General features: G+C 41.1%; 1 protein-coding gene across 1 annotated transcript in view; it reads left to right on the forward strand.

Moving 5' to 3' along the window:
- The window catches only part of LOC117404042 (adhesion G-protein coupled receptor V1-like), a 190,136-nt gene that overhangs the window by 5,235 nt on the left and 157,794 nt on the right, over positions 1 to 27,107 (forward strand). The window contains exons 2-11 of the mRNA XM_058985404.1: positions 14,935 to 15,119; positions 16,277 to 16,426; positions 19,108 to 19,203; positions 19,723 to 19,827; positions 20,599 to 20,712; positions 21,401 to 21,966; positions 22,525 to 22,795; positions 23,187 to 23,516; positions 24,967 to 25,143; positions 25,563 to 25,786. Coding sequence (XP_058841387.1) covers positions 14,937 to 15,119; positions 16,277 to 16,426; positions 19,108 to 19,203; positions 19,723 to 19,827; positions 20,599 to 20,712; positions 21,401 to 21,966; positions 22,525 to 22,795; positions 23,187 to 23,516; positions 24,967 to 25,143; positions 25,563 to 25,786 — 2,216 coding nt within the window. The 5' untranslated portion in view covers positions 14,935 to 14,936. The remainder of the gene's footprint in view (positions 1 to 14,934; positions 15,120 to 16,276; positions 16,427 to 19,107; positions 19,204 to 19,722; positions 19,828 to 20,598; positions 20,713 to 21,400; positions 21,967 to 22,524; positions 22,796 to 23,186; positions 23,517 to 24,966; positions 25,144 to 25,562; positions 25,787 to 27,107) is intronic.

Consider the following 27,107-nt stretch of genomic DNA (forward strand, 5'->3'; position numbering starts at 1 on the left):
TCCCTCTGTTTCACGTGTCTTATCAAACACCCCTCAAGCAAAGCATTATATTCGCTTTCCTGGTTAAATGTTGAATTCAGTAAAATAAAAAATAAAGAAATTAATCATAATCATGCATGGAATGATCTGAGCCAACTTTTTTAATAAGCTTTTGTTCCAGCGTGAATGAAAAGCTGAATGCTTTTTAGAGGCTTTGAGAAAGACATCTTGAAACGTGAAAGAATGTGTATGAGTGTCGTTTACTACATGGGATTACTGCATACAGTTTATTACATGTATTCCTGTTATTTTGGAGTGGGTTTCAGAGGAGTATGTGCCTATTTTACGCGGTTCTGCCCATATGATTATAGAAATCTATCTGTAATGTGGTGAATCCATGTCATGCTTTTGTGTGCGCCCATGTTTTTTGAATGCTTGTGCTGCAAGATCATGGCATTCATCATCTTATATCCAGGCTGTGTGGTCTAGTGGTTAAAGAAAAGGTCTTGTAACCAGGAAGTGCCCAGTTCAAATCCCACCTCAGCCACTGACCCATTGTGTGACCCGGAGCAAGTCACTTAACCTCCTTGTGCTCTGTCTTTCGGGTGAGATGTAATTGTAAGTGACTCTGCAGCTGATACATAGTTCACACACCCTCGTCTCTGTAAGTCGCCTCGGATAAAGGCGTCTGCTAAATAAATAAACAAATAATAATAATAATAATCCAGGAGCTACACAGTCCAGCCTTAGTGCCAGTTAAAAACGAATTGGCACTGTTTAAAGTTTGTATAAAAATGTTCAGTAACATGACCATAACATGTATAAAAATGTTCAGGTCCCAATATAAAAAGTTTTGTGCTTGAAATCTCCACCACATAAATACTAACAAAAAATTAAAAAGGAAAAGAAGAGAATCATGAAGAACCGCCCCCCCCCCCCCCCCCCCCCCCCGCTAAAATACAATTCAGATACACCCAAACCATGAGAAAAGAAGAACTAGTCTGCTCTGAAAGCTAACCTCTAAATACACTATTGAAATAATAGCTATGTCTTCTCACTCCTTCATGTCTGCAAGCAACTTACCACTGTGGTAGACCGCTTAAAATACAATTATTATACTTATGTGTTTATGTTTTTTTATTTGCAATTTTCAAGTTTGTGTAATTGCCTGATGGTATGAGTCATTGTCCTCATCTGATGACTCACCAGTGCAATGCTGTCCAGATTAGTTTCCCTTACTGTCTACGCTGCTAACCAAGCTTGGATCCCCTGAAAGGTGAGGGACTATCAATGCAGTTCCACAGTTTGACTCAACATCAGCAGGGCTGTTGTGTTGAGTGCTACTCCACTGCAGATTGCTAAGTGCTGGTTACTCATCCACCTCTGTATGAACAATTGCGTTGCATTATTACAGTACAAAGAAAAAGAGGAAAAACACGCCATATGTACCACACACGTTTATGCTATAATGATTCTACTAAACCTGTTAAATGTTTAAACCTTAACATATTTGGAATTTGTGTAAGCATTATGAAACCCATCACAGAAAGCCCTGTTTATAAATTAGATTTGTATTTATAAGTCCAACAATGTGTACAGCAGTTATTGTATATGGAAAAGACTTCCAGTATATTTTGAATATGACTAAAAGTAGGGTACAGTTATTGTAATACTAAAATAAACTAAATACATTCTATGACTAACGTTTTGACTAGAAGTCTTCAAACTATAAAATTATTACTGTATAAACATGACTAACATGAATATTTTACATGCCTATTTTTGACAATTAAACATTTATTTATATATTACATATTCATTCCTTATATATGCATATAGTACTAATAATTACTATACTATAGCTTTGTTCAGATGCTCGAAAGTCAAGTGAAGTCTTATATACCCTTCCATATTGAGGATCATGACCCCCAGAATAGAGGACAGTCCTATTTGACCATGATGCTGTAAAGCTGAGGAATAACAGAAAATAAATCACTTGACAAACAGGCTCTTTTGTTTCCCTATTAAATCCTAATGTAGTGCTGCCAGTTGGAAGGAGCATGGAGCATCTGTACTGTGTTGCAAGTGAGGAGTGTTACAGAACTGCATGAAAGAGTCAGTAGTGAAAATAAACTTGCTTCCCAGATAGCCTTCTCCCCTCCCCCTATTAGTCACCCCTTATCAATGTCTTTGTCAGCCTTGAAGGCCGACAGACAGCATGAAAGGGCTTTTCCATGCTCATGTGTCAGTACAGCCATATGGGTCTGTACGCTTACTGCCTCTCTGAATGACGACATAGCCTCTTAATCTTTCCCTTGTCAGTTTGCTTTCTTCAGTTGGTAAACTCATTCTGTCTCGTGCTTTTTTCCTAGAAAATATTTCAAGGTCACGTTGATACCGATGAAAGACTCCCTTTCCAGTAAACGTTTACATCTGTATAAACTACAGTTATTTACAGCATTTTTGTTATTAGTTACAGTTGAACTGCAGTTAATCAACACAAACGTCTTCACCAACTTCACCTCGGAGCAGCTGAGCTGCAAACAGTGAACAAACTTTGAGCGATATAAACATTTTGTACTTCTTCCTCAGATCCACTGTATAATAAATCAAATAATAACAATAACTCACATTAAAATACATACATACATACATACATACATACATACATACATATGATCGCTGCAGCAGAGTTTATCAGCAATGTCAAAATGAAGGGAAAGTTTATTGAACATGTTTGGGATAAACCTGAACGATGCAATCATCTCCTCACAGCTTAATTATTAATGACTGGATGGATTAACATCACTGGAGACACCTTCCAGCACCTTGTGGAGCCTATGCCACATCATGTCAAGACTGTGACCAGAGCAAACGATGGACCAAGTCATACCTGCATACTGTGCATGCATACCAAAGCACTTTTTTATTTGAGATTACACTTACACGGGTGTTTTTCCAAGTATATATTTAGCAAAGTGGTGGTTCAGGCAGGGAACTCATTTTTTAAGTTAGATTCAAATCTTAAACATCAAGCATATTAGGCACCCTCATTACCACAGCATTTGTCAGTCAAATGGCCAGTATCTCATTTGTCATTTGATAAACAACACGTCCAATGATCAGCTATAAAAGGCTTTATATATTTCCTCAATCCATTCATCCCCGCTGTACATCGGAGGTCTGCGCCCCCTGTTTTTTGGCTTCGTCTAAGGGTAGGGAAGCTATCCTGCCCCCCTGCCCATGGCTTTCCTACAGTCAGCCTCTCCACTATCAGAAAACGAAATGATGGGCCTAGGGCAAAGATGTAATGAAAATATGTATAACGTAGTATTTACTGTCTAAGCTTTAATAAATATTGTTCTCTTGCATGAGTTTTCCTGACTGAAATACTTTTTCAATTTTTTATGACATTTTTGATCATATTATAAGAGCCTTGACCCCTTGTGACAGAAAGAAAATGAACCTTGGTTCTAAATCTCCCTCCTGACCTGTGAGGGCGCTGTGGAAAAGGAACAGGATGCCTGGACTGGACAGTGACAATTCATTCCAGAGAAAGTTGGAAGTCGGCCATCTGGAAAGGGGGTGGAGCCACGGTACACTAAGTCATCGTCCCAGACGGGAAGCGTTCTGTTCCTTTGTTATAGTTATGGACTAACCGGAAAAGGAGTGTAAAAATATTGTGAGTGTTTGTTTGTTTTTGTCGTGTCTAATACTGTGGTTGTTTGTGATTATTAGATGGCTAAACACGATCCAGGAGCTGTCGCTAATGGCCAGTACGAACCTGGACAACACTGCACCTTTGTTCACAAATAAATTGTATTTCACCATTTGCACTTACTGCACTCACTTTGGACTTGTGACCGTGTTGTGTTTCATGTGTGTTTATACTGTGTATATTATTTCAGGACTGAACCCCTGGGTTATACTGAGTAGTACACACTGTTGTGTACTACCATTCATTATTATTTACTGTTGTCAAGAGACTTTGGATTAAAAATAAACAACCATTGCACCTGGATTATCGTTGTCTGTCTGTTATTGATCACCGCTTCACTCCTTCACCTGCGCGCTGCAAACCACTTGTTCCCACCCCTCCCCAATACTGTTAAGTATTGACCTACGCAGAAACCACAATAGAGAATGAAAGACAACTTACACATTAGCATATGAAATGAGTAAGAAATGAAATATTAGAGAAATGAACATGATATAAATATATCCCTTTAAGCAGGAGTGGTGCTACATCACCTGTTTGTTTCTTATCCACTGGCTGACCGTCCCTGTGTGTGTCTTTAAACTGAGGCTGTTCTTTGTCAGGGATTTACTGTGTCCTCAATCCAGCCATCTGCTATCTACTAGTCTGCCAAACCAGACAGTCGGTGAGATTTTGACAGATATGGAGGAATTTCCCACATTTTCTAAAAAAGTTATGGAAAAAGACTATACGTCTGAATGGACTTTGTGAGTCTGTATAATAAAACAAGACCAAAAAAAAAAAAAAAAACAATGAGAAAGAAATGGAACAAAAACAGGCATGTTAGTCTGTGAATCACAAGATCCCCTTGTCTACTTGAGCTCTTTTGAAAGGCAATTAGCATTTCAGCCAGCCCCAATTGGTTATATGCAATGAAGTAATACGGTTTATAATTTGCTTCTGTAGGCTTGGTGCTGCTGAGAAGCAGCCCTTGTATAACCCATGAAAGTACCTTTCTCTCTGGCGCAGTCATTGTTGCAGGACTGGCTAATAAGCAAAGAGCTGCCTGTCCTCAAGTACTTACCGCATCAGAATTCAATGGATCTTTTTTTAAGGATAGATCATTGTGATTTTCGTTAGAAGGAAGTGAGATGCGATTGGCTCAAGTTAAAAGCGACAGAGGAGAGTTTGGAGACAATGCCCCTGTAAGGGTTTTTTGAGTTACTTCTGTAGAAAACAGACATTTGATTGGCGTTTGCTACCCAGGAGGTTAATTGGGTTTCAAAAGTAGCATCTGTCTTGCAATAGTTTTTCTCTTAAAGTGCTTTTTGGTATCTTTTTCTTTTAAAAGGATAAACGATTTTCTCTTACCATTTAAAGGCTACATTTGAACTCTAAACCACCTGCAACATGCACAGAGCCTGTATGTTTTAATAGTAATACGAGCTTCTAGGTTCAATACTACAGCAACTTTGCAGTTTTAATGTTTGTGAGTATCTGCAGTTCGAATGCAGGAGAAGAGATTAAACTGCTTTTTAAGAGAGTACAGTCTGTGAAATAGTTATGTTTTTTTCTCATGTTGGGGAACGTGTTCTTTCTTATTGATTCAGCATTACTAAAGGCTGCTTGCTATAATGCACTTTGATTGGATTCCCCCCATCACACTCCCCCCTGCTTGGGTTAGGAAGTGAAGTGAAGGTGGGGGGCTTGACTCAATCAGGACACTGTAACAAATGCCACAGGATCGCTTCCATAGGAGTGGGTAGGACCTGTTGCATGTATCCTGCAGGAGAAGACGCCCCTAAGAGGAATGAAGCATTCCACAACCACCAGGACTAAACTAACTGCAGCAAACCAAACGATGCCCTTTAATTAGACACTTGTTTGACAAATTTTAACAGAACATTCAGAAACTGCGCGCCATGAATTTAGAAGCTGGTACCTCTTGAGTTTTTGTTTTAAACGTTTACAGCGTACTTATAGTGCAAACTTTACCACATTTTTACAGTGTGTTTTACCAATCAGCGCAACATGCATGTTCTTCCTATACCACAATGCATTAGAGTTAATACTAACTCTCACAAATATTAATATATCAATAAACAAGACCCCAAAGCTGTAGGTGCTGCAGTTAACGCTGTTAGATAATTTGGTGTAAAAACTCCACATTGTAGTGTTGTAGTTCTGTGAGTTCCTGTGTGATTATGCAGGTGGTTAAACATGATGAATAGCAAGTCCTTCTTTTTATGGCATGCTAACACAAGTGCTTGCATAAATCTACATCAGACATTGATATAGGCGGCCAAATTTAGCATCGAACATCAAACGTTTGTAAAGCTCTGGGGGTAGGCCTGGCCCTCTTATTTGCTCCTCATCATTCAGCAGCCTTTACTACAAAGCACTTGAAGTCGTATATGCCAAGATAATTATGGTTTCCTCCTTGTCTACTTTTGATTGCTGGAGAAGAACACACAACATGTTCGCTCTCAAAGAGAACGTTGAACTGAAATAAATTCAAGTGAAATAAATAAATGTGCACAAGTGTTGAGAGATCTAGCATCAAATAACCTTTTCTTATCCAATGCCATCGAGTGAATTATTTTCATTTGTGGAAAAACTACAGCACTCTATTAAAGTTCACGGTGTATGTGCTATAAATACCCCAACCCCAACCCTAACCACATGCCTTGCTCTTTAATATGTATCTCTTCTTTTAGACTGTATATAATAAACCTATTGAATGCAATGGGCACCCCGTCATTGTGATCTAAATACAACCCTTGCATCACTGTAACCATGCTAACCTTTAATTCTTCTCTCACTGAGGTTCACTGCTGACAGTATAGATTTCCTCAGATGCTGGATACATGATCCATATAGTGTACCTGAGCAACAGTATGTCTTCCGGCACTGGTTTGTTCTGTCCTAGAAAAAAACAAAAACAAATAAAATAGGTGCACTGTGCCTTTAAGGATTAGAGCACTTGAAACCGGGGGCAGATTAATAGTCTTTGTAGTGAAACCGATTGCTAAAACTGATGTAATAGGATAAAACTGATTGTGGACAACAAACTTCTTATTCATTATACTGGTAACACTAATATGCTTTCACTTTTATGTGTGTCTGGATTTGCTGAATTATTTACAACCTGTTTTTTTATTTTGACATACACTGAAACTAGTTAACCATATGTTTTCCAAAGTTACTCCAGGACAGACATCCTTTCTTGGGCTGAGACCTTGATTTCAGGCTGCATTTGTGTGCTGGTGCAAGTAGGTAGTACTGTAGGTGCATGGAAGTCTCATGCCTTTACCAGTCTGCCAGGGCTCAGGAGTCCTGCCTCCAAGTTCTGAGAATCCTTAAAAAAAGACTGGGTCATTGTAGAAAGAAATTAGAGCTATATGGTGTAGTGCAATAATGCAACAGCCTTTAAGCTTTTACCTCTGGAGGCTTGAGTTAGGGGTGGGCTCAGTATCCATCAGTTTTGTCAGAATTTACATACACAATCAGAGCTTTATAGGGTACTTTTTAAGTTGGAAGTGAATAGAATTGTTTTCTGTTCAGTGAGTCAAAGATGGTATGTTGTTGACATAAAGTTGTAGACTTTCCATATCCATAGGTTATGATCTTATAGAATTACCATGCCTGTAATGGGTATGACTGATTTACTTATGCACACTTCAGCAATCTTCTTCCCTACTGTGAAATTGTGAATTTAGGGGAGCCTGTGATACAGTAGTCCTCTGTATTGGACGAGCTTAGCAGCTTGTCTACAGGAATATTAGGTTATTGGTAAGATTCTGAAGGGCTGCTGGCTTGATCTCTGTTACCTCCACATAATTGGAGAAGCAACATGTCTGTATTTTCTCAAGATATTTCATTTCTTGCTACAGGACATTTGGTTTAAAATGTGTAAAGTTGCTTGTAACTTCCACAGATATCCCTTTTATGTGTTTTCTTGGATAAACATTCCTAATTAATGTAACATTATACAAACAAACAGTACCTAACAAAGTGCTCTGACCCTTGTAAAAGTCACCATAGGCTTTACCACACCGTTCTGGGATTTACCACGCTTGCCTGTTCTAGTACTATGCTTTACAACACTTTTTTGAGCTTTTTGCAAGAGCATGCTGCAGTAAAGTTATCTTTGATGAAGTAGTCATCCAAGGGTGTCCATTACAAAGGGGAAACAGCGACATCATGACATAATTTATTCTTCAGTGACCAATTATATGTCAAAATTGTGTTAAGTACAGACACTAACAGCTTCATTAGACTGGCTGTGAGTTCACCTTTCAATAATTGATAATAATATTGTGAAACTGCTCCATTCCCAGCCGAGGTAACTCTAGAGTCGTGGAGTGACCCGTAGTTCATGCAGGTAACATTATACTTTGTCACATTGGCTTGGAAGGATCAAGTGTAGCTTGGCGGGTGTCAGTTACCTGGAGTTGCACTGCTCTTCAAGAGACTAGCAAAGTCATGGATGAAGTGACAGGTCCAAGAAAGCAGGAACATTCTTTGTAATGCACTGGATAATGAAAATATAAGAACAGAACAAAAACTTTCTAATTATCTTCGCTTGGTTGACTCTTTCTTTTAAAGCTCCAGCAGCTTGATGCTGGGAAGCAGTTGTTAATAAAGAACCATACAATACAAAATCCAGTTCTTGAGCAACTTTCATGAAATCATCTCAAGCCGCTTTGCATAAACCAGAACATCAGTGATAATCCCTAGTTGGCAAAAATAAAAAAGTTGCGAATTAAAGTTGACAATCAGGGGGCATTGTGAATAAAAGCTCTGGATTGAGCTAATCAAACAGTCAAGTGCATAACTGGTGACTGGATCATCAATCTATTGTATGTGCATGTCTGTAGTCTTATATATTAACCTGTTTCATCCAGCATGCAGTGGTAGCTAGTATAACATCCAGAATACAGCTCTGATAGTTATGACATTATCTTTTATTTGCATAAGAACATATTTTACGTGCTATCAATGCTCAACACCAACAACTGGCTTGGTAACCCATTCTATACACCCTCTGTGTGAAAAAGTGTCTCCTACAGTGTCGGAAGTCTATCTCCACTCAATTGCCAACTTGTTACACTTGGATATAACGTTACTTACAACAATGATCTTGATCACTGGTTAAAAAATAAATAAATCACCAATCTTTTTTAATGGCTACAACACATTAGCAAAGGTAGTAAAAGGGACTGGGAGTCCAGTGTGAATAGTGACACTCATTGTATGCAGTTCATCAGCATGTGTTCAGACACATCTGTCCAAGCATAAAGTGTCATGTGGTGCACACTGGTTACAAATCTAAAGCCATTTAGAATTGGAGTGAACTTCTTAACTGAAGACAAAAGAGGTAGAACAGTGTATCACTCCCCTCCTGCTTTTTGGAAGCTACTTGAGCAAAATATATGCCCTGTTAAAAACTACATGCTTACAACTGCATGACAGTAACTGACTGTGAGGTTGCCCACTTACAGTATTTGATGATTGCAAGTTTGCTGTTTTAAGAATCCCAAAGAGAGTTGATTGTATGCTGTCAAACGTCCTTAGTCCTCATTGTCAAAACGTGGTTGTAATGGATTTTTCTTTAAAGATACAGTGGAATTCCTTTAGTCTGAGCTCCATAGAGAGAGGGTCTTATAGAGGGAGGTATTCAGATTCATTGGAAAGGGATTGACAGAGATTAGAGGAGTCTTTACAGTGAGCTGCTCTTTATTAGGCGCATGGGGCTTACTGTACAGCTACGGCCAAATGTTTTGCATCACCTAGAATTATAGGATTGAGACATCATTTAAAAAAAAAAACTATATGAACATAATTTAGATATTTTATTTGACATCATGTAATCAAAGAAACTACACAATTATATTGCAAAAGTCTTCCAGAAGCCATAATAGTTAGACAATATTTCATGTTAGATTTTGAAATGTCAGATTTTAAAATGTGTCAGTTTTTCGTTACGTATATGGAAAACTACAGAGCAGTATGCAATTCAATGAAACATTTTTTTTAATTGCTTTAAAGAGGATTAGAAGATCATTCTCGGTTTTCTGTTTAATCTTTGAGAATATTTATTTAAAAAAATGTTGAAAAACATTCCTTAATTCCTTAAAGTGTATGCATAATAGTGCAGGGTTTCTATAGTGGACAAGGCTGTCTGAAGCATTTGGGTGGCTTTTGTAACGTTCTGCATTCAGCAGATGGCTTTTGCTTCTGTTGCTCAAAAGAAAAGAAGAAAATGATGTGCCTAATAAAACACATTTCTTTGGCTCTGCAAGTTCTAGTTTAATTTTAGTTAGCACACTATAATGGATTGGGGGGTGGTTATATAAGACCCTGGCAGTCTCCTCTGTGGAATGTACCCCCTTGGTGTGCCAGGCTTGTGTGGTTTTGTTCTTAAAGGGAGGTGCAGCCTTTGAGAGAAATTGAGTTGGGGCTATTCACAGTTGCTAGAAGTGACAGCCGTCATAGCTTCTGACACTGTCTCTTCACAGAGCAGAGCCCAGAGTGCTCTTTGTGCAGGAGAATCCTGTTGTTAATACTGTATCGCCTTTGTAATTGCCAGCCGCAGGAGTTTACTTTTTGTTCTCTGTCACGTCATGCTGTAAAAAAGGACTCAATTAAGAGGAACATAATATTCAGATCTGCTTTGAAAACTCAGTTGTGGAAGTTAGTTGCCATTGATTGGTACTCATTTGTAAACATGAGCAAAGGACAGCTTTTCTTGTTTTCAAATAAACACAATAATGAATGGATTTATTGAATACCTGCCGATAAATACGTCTTAAGAGTAATTACGAATGTGAGTACAAATTTCTGCACACCTCTAATCTGAGATTTTACTGCTTACTTTTTAGTACTTCTGTACCTGTAGGGCCTTGTTCACAGCATTTCCAGCATCATCAAGTGGAGGACACTACTGTAGATTTAATAAGTTTCAATCTGTGCAAAGACTGACTCATGACTGCAAAGCAGGATTTGATTTTTTTTTTTTGCATTGTGGTCGTTGAATCATTTTATCTGGAAGATTAAACAAATATGATATGGCCCACATGTGCACTTTTGAAGAATGAAATTCAGATAAGCTGAGTTTGAGACCCCTGCACGAACCATGAAGTCAGGAAGTTCCCATCATCATTGCTAAGCAACAGCACATGAGTGAGTTCAGTAGCAGTGGTGGGCTTAGCTTTGCCATTGTCTCTCCCTCTGTCTGCACACAGTCAGCATCTCTTAATCCAGTTTTTATAGCATTTTGTAAATTCTTATTTGGGGATACGGCTGAATCACTAGAACATGGCCAATCATAGGCAACTCTGCTTTTGTAGAGGTTTCCCCTAAGGGAATCCATAGAAATGTACATTGGCTCTGAATTATGGGAAGCTTCAAATTACCGCTGACCAACACCACAATGGTTTACTATAATGTATTACTTTCCGACTAGATGCTTAACATTTATGCACAGTAAAATGTATTTAGGGCTAGGGACATTTGAGTTAAAAAAAAAGAACCAAAAATGACAAATGTAGGTAAGATAAATGTTTTTAACTTCTTCCCTTTAAGAGGTTTTACGCAGACCTGTAATAATTAAATAGAAAAAAAAAATGTTAAAAATATGTTAATCAAGATTGGCTGCCTTTTCTTCATTTTTCAATCTACCAATTGTTTGACATTGCCAATCTATTAACAAGACATGGCTTATCAATTTTAAACCACTCATAATTTAATATTTCCGTATAAATTACACCAACACCAAAACCAACACACCAACAACACACCAACACCAGCACCCCAACACCAACACCAACACACCCACACCAACACTAACACCAGCACCCAACACCAACACCGGCATACCAACACTAACAACCAACACCAACACACACCAACACACCAACACCAGCACACCAACACACCAACACCAACACACCCACACCAACACCAACACCAACACACCAACACACACCAACACCAACACACCAACACCAACACACACCAACACCAACACACCAACACCAACGCCAACACACCAACACTAACACCAGCACCCAACACCAACACCGGCACACCAACACACACCAAAACACCAACACCAACACACCCAAACCAACACCAGCACACCAACACACCAACACCAACACACCCACACCAACACCAGCACCCCAGCACTAACACACCAACACCAGCACCCCAACACTAGCACACCAACACACCAACACACACCAACACCAACACACACCAACACACCAACACCAACGCCAACACACCAACACTAACACCAGCACCCAACACCAACACCGGCACACCAACACCAACACACACCAAAACACCAACACACCCATACCAACACCAACACACCAACACACCAACACCAACACACCAACACCAACACCAACACACCAACACCAACACCAACACACACCAACACACCAACACACCAACACCAACACACCAACACCAGCACACCAACACCAACACACCAACACCCACACCCACACCCACACCAACACACCAACACACACCAACACCAACACACCAACACCCACACCAACACCAACACACCAACACACACCAACACCAACACACCAACACCAACACACACCAACACCAACACCAACACACCAACACACACCAACACCAACACCAACACACCAACACACCCACACCAACACCAACACACCAACACCAACACACACCAACACCAACACCAACACACCAACACCAACACACACCAACACCAGCACACCAACACCAACACACCCACACCAACACCAACACACCAACACCCACACCAACACCCACACCAACACACCAACACCAACACACCAACACCCACACCAACACACCAACACCAACACCAACACACCAACACACCCACACCAACACCAACACCAACACACCAACACCAACACCAGCACACCAACACACCAACACACCAACACCAACACACCCACACCAACACACCAACACACCCACACCCACACCAACACCCACACCCACACCCACACCAACACACCAACACACACCAACACCAACACACCAACACCAACACACCAACACCCACACCCACACCCACACCCACACCAACACACCAACACACACCAACACCAACACACCAACACCCACACCAACACCAACACACCAACACACACCAACACCAACACACACCAACACCAACACCAACACACCAACACACACCAACACCAATACCAACACACCAACACACCCACACCAACACCAACACACCAACACCAACACACACCAACACCAACACCAACACACCAACACCAACACACACCAACACCAGCACACCAACACCAACACACCCACACCAACACCAACACACCAACACCCACACCAACACCCACACCAACACACCAACACCAACACACCAACACCCACACCAACACACCAACACCAACACCAACACACCAACACACCCACACCAACACCAACACCAACACACCAACACACCAACACCAACACACCCAAACCAACACCAGCACACCAACACACCAACACCAACACACCCACACCAACACCAGCACCCCAGCACTAACACACCAACACCAGCACCCCAACACTAGCACACCAACACACCAACACACACCAACACCAACACCAACACACACCAACACACCAACACCAACGCCAACACACCAACACTAACACCAGCACCCAACACCAACACCGGCACACCAACACCAACACACACCAAAACACCAACACACCCATACCAACACCAACACACCAACACCAACACACCAACACCAACACCAACACCAACACACCAACACCAACACCAACACCAACACACACCAACACACCAACACACCAACACCAACACACCAACACCAGCACACCAACACCAACACACCAACACCCACACCCACACCCACACCAACACACCAACACACACCAACACCAACACACCAACACCCACACCAACACCAACACACCAACACACACCAACACCAACACACCAACACCAACACACACCAACACCAACACCAACACACCAACACACACCAACACCAACACCAACACACCAACACACCCACACCAACACCAACACACCAACACCAACACACACCAACACCAACACCAACACACCAACACACACCAACACCAGCACACCAACACCAACACACCCACACCAACACCAACACACCAACACCCACACCAACACCCACACCAACACACCAACACCAACACACCAACACCCACACCAACACACCAACACCAACACCAACACACCAACACACCCACACCAACACCAACACCAACACCAACACCAACACACCAACACCAACACACCAACACCAACACACCAACACCAACACGCACCAACACCAGCACACCAACACACCAACACCAACACACCCACACCAACACACCAACACACCCACACCCACACCAACACACCAACACCCACACCAACACCCACACCAACACCCACACCAACACACCAACACCCACACCAACACCAACACCAACACACCAACACCAACACACCAACACCCACACCAACACACCAACACCCCAACACCCACACCAACACCAACACCCACACCAACACCAACACACACCAACACACCCACACCAACACCAACACACCAACACCAACACACCAACACCACTCCAAACTCTGTTTGTTGCCAGGGACATATTTGACACCATCCCTGCCAACCTTACATTCCCCTCCACACTACTTACACAAGCAGGGCTCCCTCTGTCACAAGTATACATTAACCACCTGGAAAGTCTGTGTTCAGTCAATTAGTTTCACCCAGTTTTAAAGGACCTTTACATTCAACCAAGTGATTGGCTCACACAATGTGACAATTCTTCAGGAATGGCTAAATGTAAAGGACAGTGAACACATTGGGCTAAATTCTCAGGGCCATTTAATCCAAATCGGCATTAGTGCAATTTTTTCAACATTTAATTTAGGGATTTAAGTAGTTCTGATCTGTTTATTACTCATTAAAGAATTGTAACTCTAGTTTTTTTTTTTATCATGTCAGATACAAATTGCGCTAATAACAGTGAAGAATAAATAACTTTGAGAATCCAACTCTTCTCCTGCCTTCTGGGGAAAATGGAGAAACTCCAATTTTTTAATTATGATGCACATGAATAGAAAAGGCAATGAGACCCCCCCATTGTACACAAACACGCCATGAGAAGCTGCAATAGATTTCTAATAATTTGTATTTCTCTCCCTGTTCCAGGAATGCCCCCTACCCTTATCCTAGCAGAGCTTCTAATAGCACTTTGCATCTCGCAAGCCTTTGGAGATACCGAATTGAGGTTCTTGGGGCAGACAGAGTTTGTGGTGAATGAAAGCAGCACAACGGTGGTCCGCCTCATCATTGAAAGAACTGGAGATCCTGTCAACATCACTGCACTTATACTGGTAGGTGCATTTTAATTCTAATTCATGCAACTGACTGCCATCTGTAATTCAACAGAAAAAGGTAAAGGGGTCGGGATTAAATCAAAATTACGTCAGCACCATTCTCATTAAATAAGTACAGCTTTTGAGATGTCTGGTTCATTTATGTTGTCTATCTGACCAAAGCACTGTAAAGGATGGATGGGCTTTCCCATCTGTTAGCAGGGGGGATTTTCATGGTTTCCACACATGGTCAGAGTTACAGTCGGTTGCATTGATCCACACAGGTGTGGGAAATGACTTGCAGAGTGTCCAGCTTCTTTGTTATGAAAGAGTCTGCGTTAAAGATCAGCCCTGCAGAGAGGCCACTGTCACCAGCAGTGTAATACAAGACAAAACAGTACAGCTGCCAGAAAATGGACATCCCAAACCGCTGTTTATGTATATGAAAGATATCCAAAGCACTGCTTCTGTTTCCACACGTGTTCTGGAAATGGAGTACCTCTTTCCAGATCTGACCGTAGCAAATACACATCTGCTCATCGATTGTTGTTCATAGTTTTACTAAAGCAGCCATCTGCACACCATTCCCGCTCTGGAGTGTTCCCGAGATCAAAAGAGAAGCTCCGGTCCTGATGTCCTGCTGCCATTCCATCTTCACAAGTGGCAGGATCATTCCACGCATGCACATGTTGGTGGGAAAATAAAATGAACCTTTATATTCCTTGTGTGATAGTGTGGGTGGCATGAAAGCTAAACTACTTATTGTCATGTGTATTGTTTCCTGCCACTCCATCATTTGGTGCTTTTAAAAAAAAATATGGGCACATGCAGTATGTTATCTATTGTTATCAATAACTGTGGAGGTTAGTCTCACCTACAGCCAGCACAGGAAATGACCAAACACCAGGAAGTGGAAGATTACATTTTTTTTAAAAGTCACAAACAAAAATATCTTATGCTGAACTCGAAAATTGTTTAATAATGTTGTTGCTTATTTCTTTGAACCTTTTCAGCGCCAGCTCTATTAACTAGTTGTCAATCATTATTAAACTGCAGTTTATTATCTAACTGTGAAAAAGGCTTCAGACTTTATGGGTTCTGCAGGTAAAATAATACAGATAAATAAAGTAAAACATCATGAATACAGATGTGTCAGCTTGTACCTTCTATTTCAGCTTCAGGGAGATGAGACCAGCGACTTTGAGGCCACGTCAGCTGCTGCTTTCCTGCTGGCTTCAGAAACAAACAGGACCATTTACATAGCAGTCAAGGATGATGAGCTCCCCGAGGCGGATGAGACTTTCGTATTTCAGCTAAAACTACAGGCAAGTTACCATTTCTTTTGCATTTTCACTGGTTTTATCAACATATTAGGGTACTTACCACCTGAATTTGTCATTTCCATTGGGGCCCCACTGACAAAGTAATACAACAGGACAAAAATACAAAAAGATATAGCAAATTAACAATGATTACATAACAGCGTAGTCTGTTTAATTGGTTTCTATGTATTAGCAGGCCACGACATTTCAGCCAAGGGCAGTACAGTTTATTTGGAACAGATATTGCACATTGATCCTGATACAGTGCCACAGTGTACAGTATAGTCCTGTACAGATAAATGTTGCAATAGATTACTAGCTATGTATAGTGATAGCATTAGTATGTCGAAATATGGAAATGTTATTACCATTTTACTGTTTTCATTCTATTTTCACTGCATTGGCATTGAAGACCATTTAGGTAATCATGGTAACACTTTAGGTATTTAGTTTATTATAGCATCCTCAAAAACAAAGATATATATTTTAAAAGTGTTAATAGCATAATAATATCAGTAACACTTTAGTTTATGTATTCATTATATGTTGTTAAAAACAAATTTGTATAACATTGTATAATAACTACATTGCAAAAGCAAAGCAGCCTCATGCAATTGTTGAGATAGACCTGTAAAGACAGACAGACAGACAGACTGGCATATAAAGACTAACAGACCTGAAAAGACAGGCAGACAGATTATATCTGTTATAACTGATTATAGACAATAGCACAAAAGAAACAATGCCAGATGTATTTAATAATAGTGATATATCGTTTTTGGGCTCCTCCAGAACCCCAGAAAGGCAGCTCACCTATCAATTCTGCTGGGTAGGTGTAGGACTGAGATATTCTCAACATTCTCAACATGGGCAGCAGTGTGAAGTAGTGGTTAGGGCTCTGGACTCTTGACCAGAGGGTCGTGGGTTCAATCCCCGGTGGGGACACTGCTGCTGTACCCTTGAGCAAGGTACTTTACCTAGATTGCTCCAGTAAAAACCCAACTGTATAAATGGGTAATTGTATGTAAAAATAATGTGATAGCTAATAAATAAATAATAATAATAATTCCCATTGTGAGTTAAAGTTCCACTCCAAGTCTGCTGCTTCTAACATTAGACAAGGGCAACCATGGAGCAGACCAACAATAAAGTATCACTGAGAATACAGGCATTGTTAAAGTTAATAGTAGTAAATGGAAAGCCTGCAGAACACAGACTGAATGGACGGAGACTTGTTCTGCTTTCATTTCTGGTCTCTTGATGTATGGTGCTTTCATCTCCCATAAATCATTTCACTGTGCGGCTACGCCACTGCTACTGGAAGCAATGTTGTTAAAGGACAACTTAGTGTGCATAAAATACACCACACCAGTAACAAAAGGCTGACAGAGGAGTAAAATACAATACAACAAAGCTGTTTCACAGACGAGTTTGCCTTGCAGGAACTCCCTTGCACTCTTTTAAAGAGAAATATGCATCACAGGAAGAAAGCTTCCCACATGCGAAGACATCATTTGGCAGCAACCTTTGACATACCAAGGCTCAAAACTGTATTCAGATTTTCAAAATTAAATTCTCTGTACAATGAAATGAAAGGGAACTTAATTTTGCAACAGGACCGCATGCTTTATATCTAATTCCTGATTGCTATGGTGTCATTAACAGGTTGTCAAACCATGATTAATGGATAAGCAAGGGCTTTTCAGGGATGTCTTTTTCCTATACCAGACTGAGGTGTCAGAAGGAGAAAAAACATGGGCTTTAATTTGGTTTCTTTTGTGACTGGTGAACTGCTTTTTCATTACCTTTTTTCATTTTCATTTCTTTCTTTAATATGCACTGTATAATAATGGTCTTATGTGACAGCAATAAGCAATTTTAGCACAGCCAATTTGAGAAAGAAAATAACAAAGACAAGAAAAAAAGCACCAAGTAATTGACAACAACATTGTGGTTTAAAAATATTTTTACCCCATTTTTCTCCCAATTTGAAATAGCCAATTGTATTATTTTAGACTCAGCTCACTGCTGCCACCCCTGTGCTGACTCGGGAGCGGCGAAGATGAACACACACTGTTCCCCGAAACGTGTGCCGTCAGCCGACCGCTTTTTTTCACTCTGCAGGCCCGTCATGCAGCCACCTCAGAGCTACAGCGTCGGAGGACAACGCAGCTCTTTTCAGCTTACAGGCAAGCCCGCAGGCGCCTGGCCAGTCTATAGGGGTTGCTGGTGCACGGTGAGCCGAGGACACCCTGGCTGACCTAAACCCTCCCCATCCGGGCGACACTCAGCCAATTGTTCACCCGCCCTTGGGAGCTCTTGTCCACGGTCGGCAGTGGAATAGCCTGGACTCGAACTAGTGACCTCTAGGCTATAGGACGCATCCTTACCGGATACGCCACTTAGGACCCCCTAATTACATATTTTTTTAAAACAGCTTAGATTGATTCCAGTCTGGTATTGGAAAAAAACATTCCTGAAAAGCCCTCTCACAGTACAAGTTCTCAAATAGTAACAAGCAGCACAAGCTGACATATATTGTATTTATTTTTGCAATTGGTAAGTGTCAATTTGAGCACAGCTAAAACGCCACTGATTCAAGAGGAGACGAGGTCAGTAAAGTTCCCTTGACGATGGGGTTAATTCACCTGCACTCATTTAATTCCCTGATCTTATCTTTTCAGAGTGCCTTACCTGGTGTGAGATTAGGATCCCCCAATACTGCCACTGTGACAATACTGTCCAATGACAATGCCTTTGGGATTATTTCATTCAACATGGTAAGTTTACTTTTGAAGTTGTCTTACAGCAAACTTCCAGCAGCCTACTGTAAATGTCATAAATAATTCCACTTATTAGCTCAGTTATGTCCCCACGTTCAGTTCATTATAAGCTAAAAATATATTGAAAGCGATTTTAATCAGGTTTAGTCAGTAGGAAAGATGGCTAATGACTGAGCCTTTGTTTTCTGTTTTTCCACGGGCGACTTCTGGAATTACATTGTCTCATTAAAGTAATAATAATAATAGTGAAGGAATTTTAATTAAACTTTGACTTTGCAGGTAAAATGCTCTTGAGGAGCCCACTCAAAGGTTTTAGTGCAGAACAACTTCTTGGTTGCCAGGAACTGTAATACTATCATGGGACCAGTTTACAGATTGGATTAACTTGTCTGTGGGAGTCGGGCGTTTCCACAGAAACAGTTTTCACTATCCCCCCCCCCCACACACCATACACCCCAAATCCATATCCATGCTGAGCTGCTTGGTTGCTGGTATTTGGTTTCTCCTTTCTTGCAGTCTTCCTTAATCACGGTGAATGAACCCAGGGGTAGTAGCCAATTTGTGCCTCTCAGTCTAATCAGAGAGAAAGGGACTTATGGCACCGTGACCGTGAACTTTGAGGTATGTATCACAGCGTTATCTCACCCCTTAATCACACGGTTTGTGTTCTGCAACCTGGTTTCCTGTTGGGTTCTGTTTGAAGGATTCATCCATACAGAGAGCAGGCAATTTAGAATATCCTATTCTTATTGTTAAAGTCCATTTGTCACCCACAGCAACAGGGTTTTAGTGTACTGATGATTACCACCAAATGATTGCATTTACCAACCCCTATCAAGCAAGCATGATGGGTTAAGTTACAAAAAGATTTGTTTACAGATGCTGTCCACAAATATGCTTCTATATTTAGCTTAATGCATTGTGGGTATAGTCTCTTTTTTGTTTTGTGCTGCTCAAAATTGAACAAAATTACTTCTGATTTTAATAAAAGACACCCTACACACAACATACTAATGTATTTTAAATAAAAAAAATGAAGGTTGTACCCAAGAACTACTCTTAAAGATAAAGACGAGTTGTTGTATTTCACTTGTGTCATGTGTTCTATGCACAGCATGATAAGATGTAATAGGAGTTTTGACAAAGCCTTAGCTTTCTCAGGTGTTATTTAATAGTAACCATGCACTGTCATTCCTCATAATCCAGTTACATTTAATAATCCTTCTGATTGATTAAATATGTTTTGCAACCTGCTTTGCAGGCTACTAGAAATGCAGGGAGTCATCCACAGTGAATTGTGATTATGGCCCCAAAAAAGTATGAAAGCTACGGGCTTTTAAATCAGCAGCCTCCTCTCCTGATCCTTAAATCCAATTTCATCCCTCCTGGCAGATCACTGGCGACCCCAACCCAGCCGAGGAGGACCTGAGCCCAGCCAAAGGAAACATCACCCTGCCCCCAGGAAGAGCGACAGTGGTGTACAGATTACTCATACGGGACGATCAGGTAGCACGCAATTCACTTGTTTTTCAAACAAAAATATACAAAACAATTAAAAACAAAGCATTAATATCGTACTGTTATCATATACAAACACATTGCACAATAACACAAAGCAAATTAAATACCGGTACTTGCTGAAGCGGTTTTTATTTTGGCCAACGAGGTGTTAAATTGTGGCAACAATGCACTAGCAAAAGTCACAGGGCAGTGAGAAAGGAGAGGAAGGCTCATGAAATTAATTGGAGACTTTAGTTGATGGAAGCAATTAACCTCTGCAGTATGAATTAAAACAGTGTGCTGATTTTTATACGAAAAATGAGAAAAAGCGGGTTGCGTAAAGAATTTATATTGGGCCCTGACACCCCCAATAAAACGTGGGAGTGGTTGTACAGTATTTGTTAGCCTATGTGTTTTTCTATGCGTCTCTCGCTATATCGCGGCTCTCGATATTTGCGGATTTATACTGGACCCCAACACCCATGATATATCGAGTGGGTGGTGTAGTTTTATTCTAAAAAGACAGCATCCTTGAGAGAAAGCTGCTGAAGCCATCAGAGCTGTAGAGCCACTCCACTCTTCTTCCTACGGAATATCAAATGTATATAACAGCTACATTGTAGGAAAAGGTAAGATTTTAGTAGAAACAGAGGGTCAGAATAAAAGCTTGTAATTATTAACACATTTCTTCCAGATTCCAGAAGATGATGAAATCTTTACCATTGCGCTGACCAGCGTTGAAGGCGGGGCTGTAATCAACCTCAACCGCAGCAGTGTCCAAATCAGGATCAACAAGAACGACAGCCCCGTAAGGTTCACCCAGTCCGTGTTTGTGGTGCCTGAAACAGCTGGCATCATCACCATCCCGGTGACCCGAGGAAGGAACGAGCAGGACAGCGTGATCGGATCAGACTCAGAGGAGGTCTCCATCAGCTATATGATCGTCACGGGCAACAGCACGGCCAGCGCTTTGCTTACATCAGACTTTGTTGACCTGCAGCCCAACCGCACCGTCATTTTCCCCCCTCGAGTCTCTGAAGTGCAGCTGAAGTTTATGATCATCGACGATGCCACTCCAGAGATTGCCGAATCCTTTCAGGTGGTGTTACTGGAGGACACGCTGCAGGGAGATGCAGTGTTGCTGAGCCCGGGCATTGCTCAGGTCACCATCGAACCCAATGATAAACCCTATGGAGTGCTGTCAATCAGCAGTGCACTCCTGGCACAGGCTGTGGTCATCGATGAAGACCTCACTTCAAGGTAGGTTTCCCAGCTGCAGAAAAGTATTGCTACAGTATGCTAAAGGAATGCAGCTAAAATGAAATCTGACTCTAATTCACACATATTGCAGTTGGACAGCCCTTTTGTAAATCAAAAGCTTATAAAGGTTACAAACCTTATATTTTCAGTGTTCTAGACTATAACAATCTCCTTCACTTTGACCTGTGACTGCTTCATGAAAAGCCAAGTGGATTTGGCCCACTGTGTCTTTTAATGCCAGGTACATACTAGGTATGCAACCTTAACTAGCATAAAAATGTATAAGTTAAAACATTTCTACAAAACATGTGCACATTGCAATATGGCTACTATATTGTGCTCATGTAACTTTTTGGTTTGTGGATCATGAAGAGCAAAAGCTCACAAGTTTTTGAGTTAACATCCTGTTATGCTTTATTTCAAAAACATTTACAAATAAAAATACTTCTTTCAACCACCCCTCATTATTCCAGATTATCCTATGGTTTTCATGTTTACAAACCATTCTGTCAGAGGTGTTCACTAAAACACCCATGTCTATTTTTTCCATGACTGAAGGTTTGAAGGCATCTCCATTGTAAGAAATGGAGGGACCCATGGGAGTGTGTCTGTGAACTGGACGATAATGCGGAACAGCAGCGACCAGTCCTCTGTGGCCACAGACCTTACCCCGGCCTCAGGGACCCTCCGATTCGCTGAAGGCCAGATGTCAGCCTCACTTCGGCTCAATATCACCAGTGACGACCTCCCGGAAGAGGCAGAGGCCTACCTGTTCAGGCTGGTGCCCAGAACGGTACAGGGGGGAGTGGAGGTGGATGCGCCTATGGAGGTCTGTATGTCCAAGCACTTCTAAATCATCAATCAAATGTGTGTTACTGTATTGCTCAAACATTTTCCAGATTCTGAACTGTAAAACTTTATCACTGATTTAGTGAATGAAAGTTTAATTAAATGACGCAATTAAACTTTTCAATTTTAGAGGTCCCAAATTGTCCTGGTCCTTGTTTCATAAACCATATTCATTTCAAGGATGTGTGCTGCACTTGTGATTCCAGTTAATGGAAAGCTACGTTTAAAATGTTCAGTTTAAAAAATAAATAAATAAAAAGAAAGAGGTGTTAAATGAATGAGCTCATATTAATTTCACATGAGACAGACATCTTGTTGCCCACACAGAATGCATAACTGACGATGGCTCATCATCTTTTTATGTTGCCCAGATGGTGTTTTACATTCAAGACAGCGACGATGTCTACGGGTTAGTCAGATTCCACCCTTCAGACGAGCAAAAGATCCAAAGCCACCCTTCTGGTCGTTTCCTGTCCCTCAGCTTCCTCCGCCAGAGGGGCACTGTGGGAGACGTGAGGCTGAACTACACCGTGCTCTACATTCCCACCGGGCCAATCGATCCGGGGAGAGCCAAGGACCGGGTCCTGAACACCACCAGGAAAAACAGCGTCCTCTTTCCTGCAGAACAGTCCCAGGTCCAGGTGACGTTACCAATAAGAAACGATGCTTTCCTTCAAAACGGAGCACACTTTGTAGTACAGGTGAGAGCCTCTGTCCATTCCCCATTGCTGCCATGCTCCGGGCCTTGTAAGCCTCATTCTCATAGTTAAATAGTGCCCGGCATAAACATGGCTTTTTCATGTTCAAATGTATTATGTTTAAATGAATATTTGAATATTCTTTAATTTTGAATTAGCTGAAAAACAAATTTATCCTAGCACTAACTGAAAAACAGCATTACATCAGTGGGCTTGTTCATTAAAAACATTTAGAGATATTTGAAGAGGTGGTAATTAACTACCCAGATATCTTGTAAGAAAGGGATCTGAGTGGGGTTCACTGAGTTACAAATCATTTGTCTCAACACTGGTTGGAGGGTATGTGTATATAAATTAAGAATAAATAAAAACAATGTGATTCACTTGGCATTTCAGTGTTGTTTTTATGTTGATGGGTAACCTGCTCTAAATGAATCGTTGCCAGGATAAAGGCTATTCTATTGCCACGACCCCCTGACTGTGCTTATAAAGCCAAATACATGGCTTTAATAAATGCAGGCTCTCATTAGCATCTCCATGTACTGTATTGAAGTAAGCTGCTGGCAGGATGCCATCAGCCTTGTTGAGGAGGATAAATAAACAGCTTCTATCAGTCAACAGCAATCAGCAAACAGTAAATGAAAGCACTTCTTGGGATGTAATTGGCCCTGCGCTCATGTTTAAGCCATGAGATTGTTTTTGCGATGAAGGGATACAACAATAAACTGGGCCTAATGGAAATCAGAGGTACAATGACGATGTTTAATACCATCCCGTTCCAGTGCTGCCATGTGAAAACAAACAAACAACACAAACCAGGGACTTTGGGAAAACACAGATATGTAAAACACCCACCAATGAACATACTGTTATAAAGCCTGGTCCGAAGGACAGCCAAGTGGAGCAGGGCTGCTTGATAACTGCAGCTTAACTGAACTTGATGTTTTATCCTGTGAAATGAATTAAAGTAGCTTCAAAATACATGGGCTTATTTTTTTATGTCCCCTTAAATTTGTAAGGTGTTTGCTGGAGTCTTTTTTTATTTTTACGAATCAGTCAAATATTGGGTTTTATTTTTTTTTAAAACATTTTTTATAAACATGTAATGTAAGCTAGATCAGCCATCTAGGGTCTTTCTATTAGCAAGTGCCAGCACCAGCTAGCGCACAGCAGTGTGTTTACAGCAAACTGAAGGAAACTTATTTCCACAGTGGTAAGTCACTACATGTGGCACAATGGCTCTGGATCTAACTATAGAGACACTTTGGCCAATCCAGCCTAGGTCACATATCTGTGGCAGGCAAGTCAGAACTGAAGAGCCACTCCTGACCTCAGGTGAAAGCACCTTAGTACAGTATCTGAGGGACTGTAATTAGAACTGCTCACAATAATGGGGATTTGAAGTTGTGGTTGTTGTGACCTGCCCCCGTTCCTCTTCTCTTCTGTGTTCTAGCTGGACAGTGTGGAACTGGTGAGTATCAACCCGCCCATCCCTCCAGTAAGCCCTAGACTGTGGGGTGTCCTGAACATCTCCCTGATCATCACTCCAGACATCGCCAACGGAGAGATCGGCTTCACCAGCAACCAGACCCTAGTGGTGTTCGAGCCTGAGACGGCCTCCGCTAATCTGGTAAACCACACACAGCTTAGAAGGGCGCTCTTCAATTGCTGACCATTACATTTATTATATATTAGAATCATTATTATGATTTACAATGCTCCTCCATGTAATGTCTATAAACAATGATTTAGAGGGGGGAGGTTAAAGGAGTGAAATACTTCACAGTTAATTGTAAGAATTCTGTTTTCTTTTAAAATCTGGGGTATTTGCGGGTGTATCGGTTTATAGGGGGTGACTTTTGCACTGAAAATCTAAAAGGGTTCCAAGAAATATTGAGACACTTTCAATATTTGTAGTCTGAATATGTTTTGTTGTCACTGTCATAAAGCTGTTAAAGGACATTGGTTAAAAAAATATATATTTAGCGCCTGAAATTAGGTATTAATCAATGTATAGATTAAACTAAAGTGAAGCACGATTGCATTTAGGTCTCTCTGGCTTTGCAACGTGATGGGACGGACGGGCAGGCAGTAGTGTTCTGGAGTCTGAGACCATCGGGGCTTAGCCAGCGAGAACTGACCCTTGACGATCTGGGGCCTTTCAACGGCTCCGTCATATTCCTCTCCGGTCAGAGCGATTCATCCATCAATATTACCGTCCGAGCCGATGACATCCCAGAGGTCAATGAAACTTTCAGCATCTCTTTGGACAGGTACAGCACCATAGTTTTTAACTACTTTATATTTTCAGTTTGTTCCAAAATCATTTTTTCTTTTTCTCTTCTTATTCCACCATCTTCCGTTCTCAATAAAAAACCAGCATCAAGCAGGTCTGGCAGTATAACGAGAGTGTTTTTATTGGATGAAATCCCTGTCTTCACTTTTAGTGAGTGGTAAGCAAGTCTGGTGGTTTAACAAAAGACAAAAGCATGAGACTGGCCTGTACTAATGTTGTGCAGTTATAAACGATTATTTAATTTAGTTTAGGGTTTTAAATTATAGAAGTCCATACTCTGCACAGTTTACATACAGCACCACTAGTATTTCAGAAGAATATTTGCTGATGTCCCCAGACAGATTCTACCACAGTTACTGCACAAAGACATTTTACTTGTTTAAACAAAGTCTGACAACATGTTCAGTGGACCATGATGGCGGAAAGTACGTTGTTGGTTCCAGTTAAAAGTTTTCCCACTTTCTTTAAGGAAATTGTAACAATGTATTGTCAGTATTAGCATTGTTTTTTTGTCTCCAGTTCCTGTTATTTTACTCCAATCCAATAAATCCTTTTAAATTTTTTTGTTAAACACATTTCTCATGTCATTGAATTGCATTTGCTCAGCTGCAGCAGTTCACTTACTGAGAGAAAGAGGGAGTGCGTGTGTGTGTGTGTGTGTGTGCGGTGTTTGGCAATCGTCTCCTTCATGGACTGAAGTTGGCAAGGAGTCTTGTGAATAGGCCTTGACAGCCTGATTGGTCATGGGGTCACCTCTTGTAAGTGGGAACCGACGAACCTAGCAAGTAGGATTCCCATAAAGTGATAGTTATGCAGAGAGAAAGAGAGAAAGAGAGAAAAAAGGCCAGCTTTTCTCATTTCATCTTTTTTCCAAAGCTATTTTGTTATTCATGAACCTTGAGGCGAATGGTGTTCTCATTCCCTCCCACTCTGTGCCTGCAGGGTAGAGACGGAGAGGTTTGTAGTGTACTTTGGGTAAGTGGAGCAAGTTTGGCCTTTGTGTGCCGTGAATCAACACTTTGTTTGAGAAGTGCCTGCTTTGGGGTTGGGAGTGGGGGATGGTGGGGTGGGGAAAGGGTTTTCTTTATGGGTTACACCTAATTTAGCACCATGCTTTATGTACTTCTCTATACATGGCAGAGTTTGAATGCATGTAGGGAGTTTACTGAAAGGATGTGTTTGGAATTATTTTCTTTATCTTTTGTTTTTAAATTTCGCACCACTGCCTAATGGAGACCCCTGTTGGGAGAGAAGGGCCTGAAGCAGCTACTGTGCTGAAGGAGTTCACACAGCTGCTG

This window comes from Acipenser ruthenus, chromosome 1 (genome assembly GCF_902713425.1).
Source record: "Acipenser ruthenus chromosome 1, fAciRut3.2 maternal haplotype, whole genome shotgun sequence".
NCBI lineage: Eukaryota > Metazoa > Chordata > Actinopteri > Acipenseriformes > Acipenseridae > Acipenser > Acipenser ruthenus.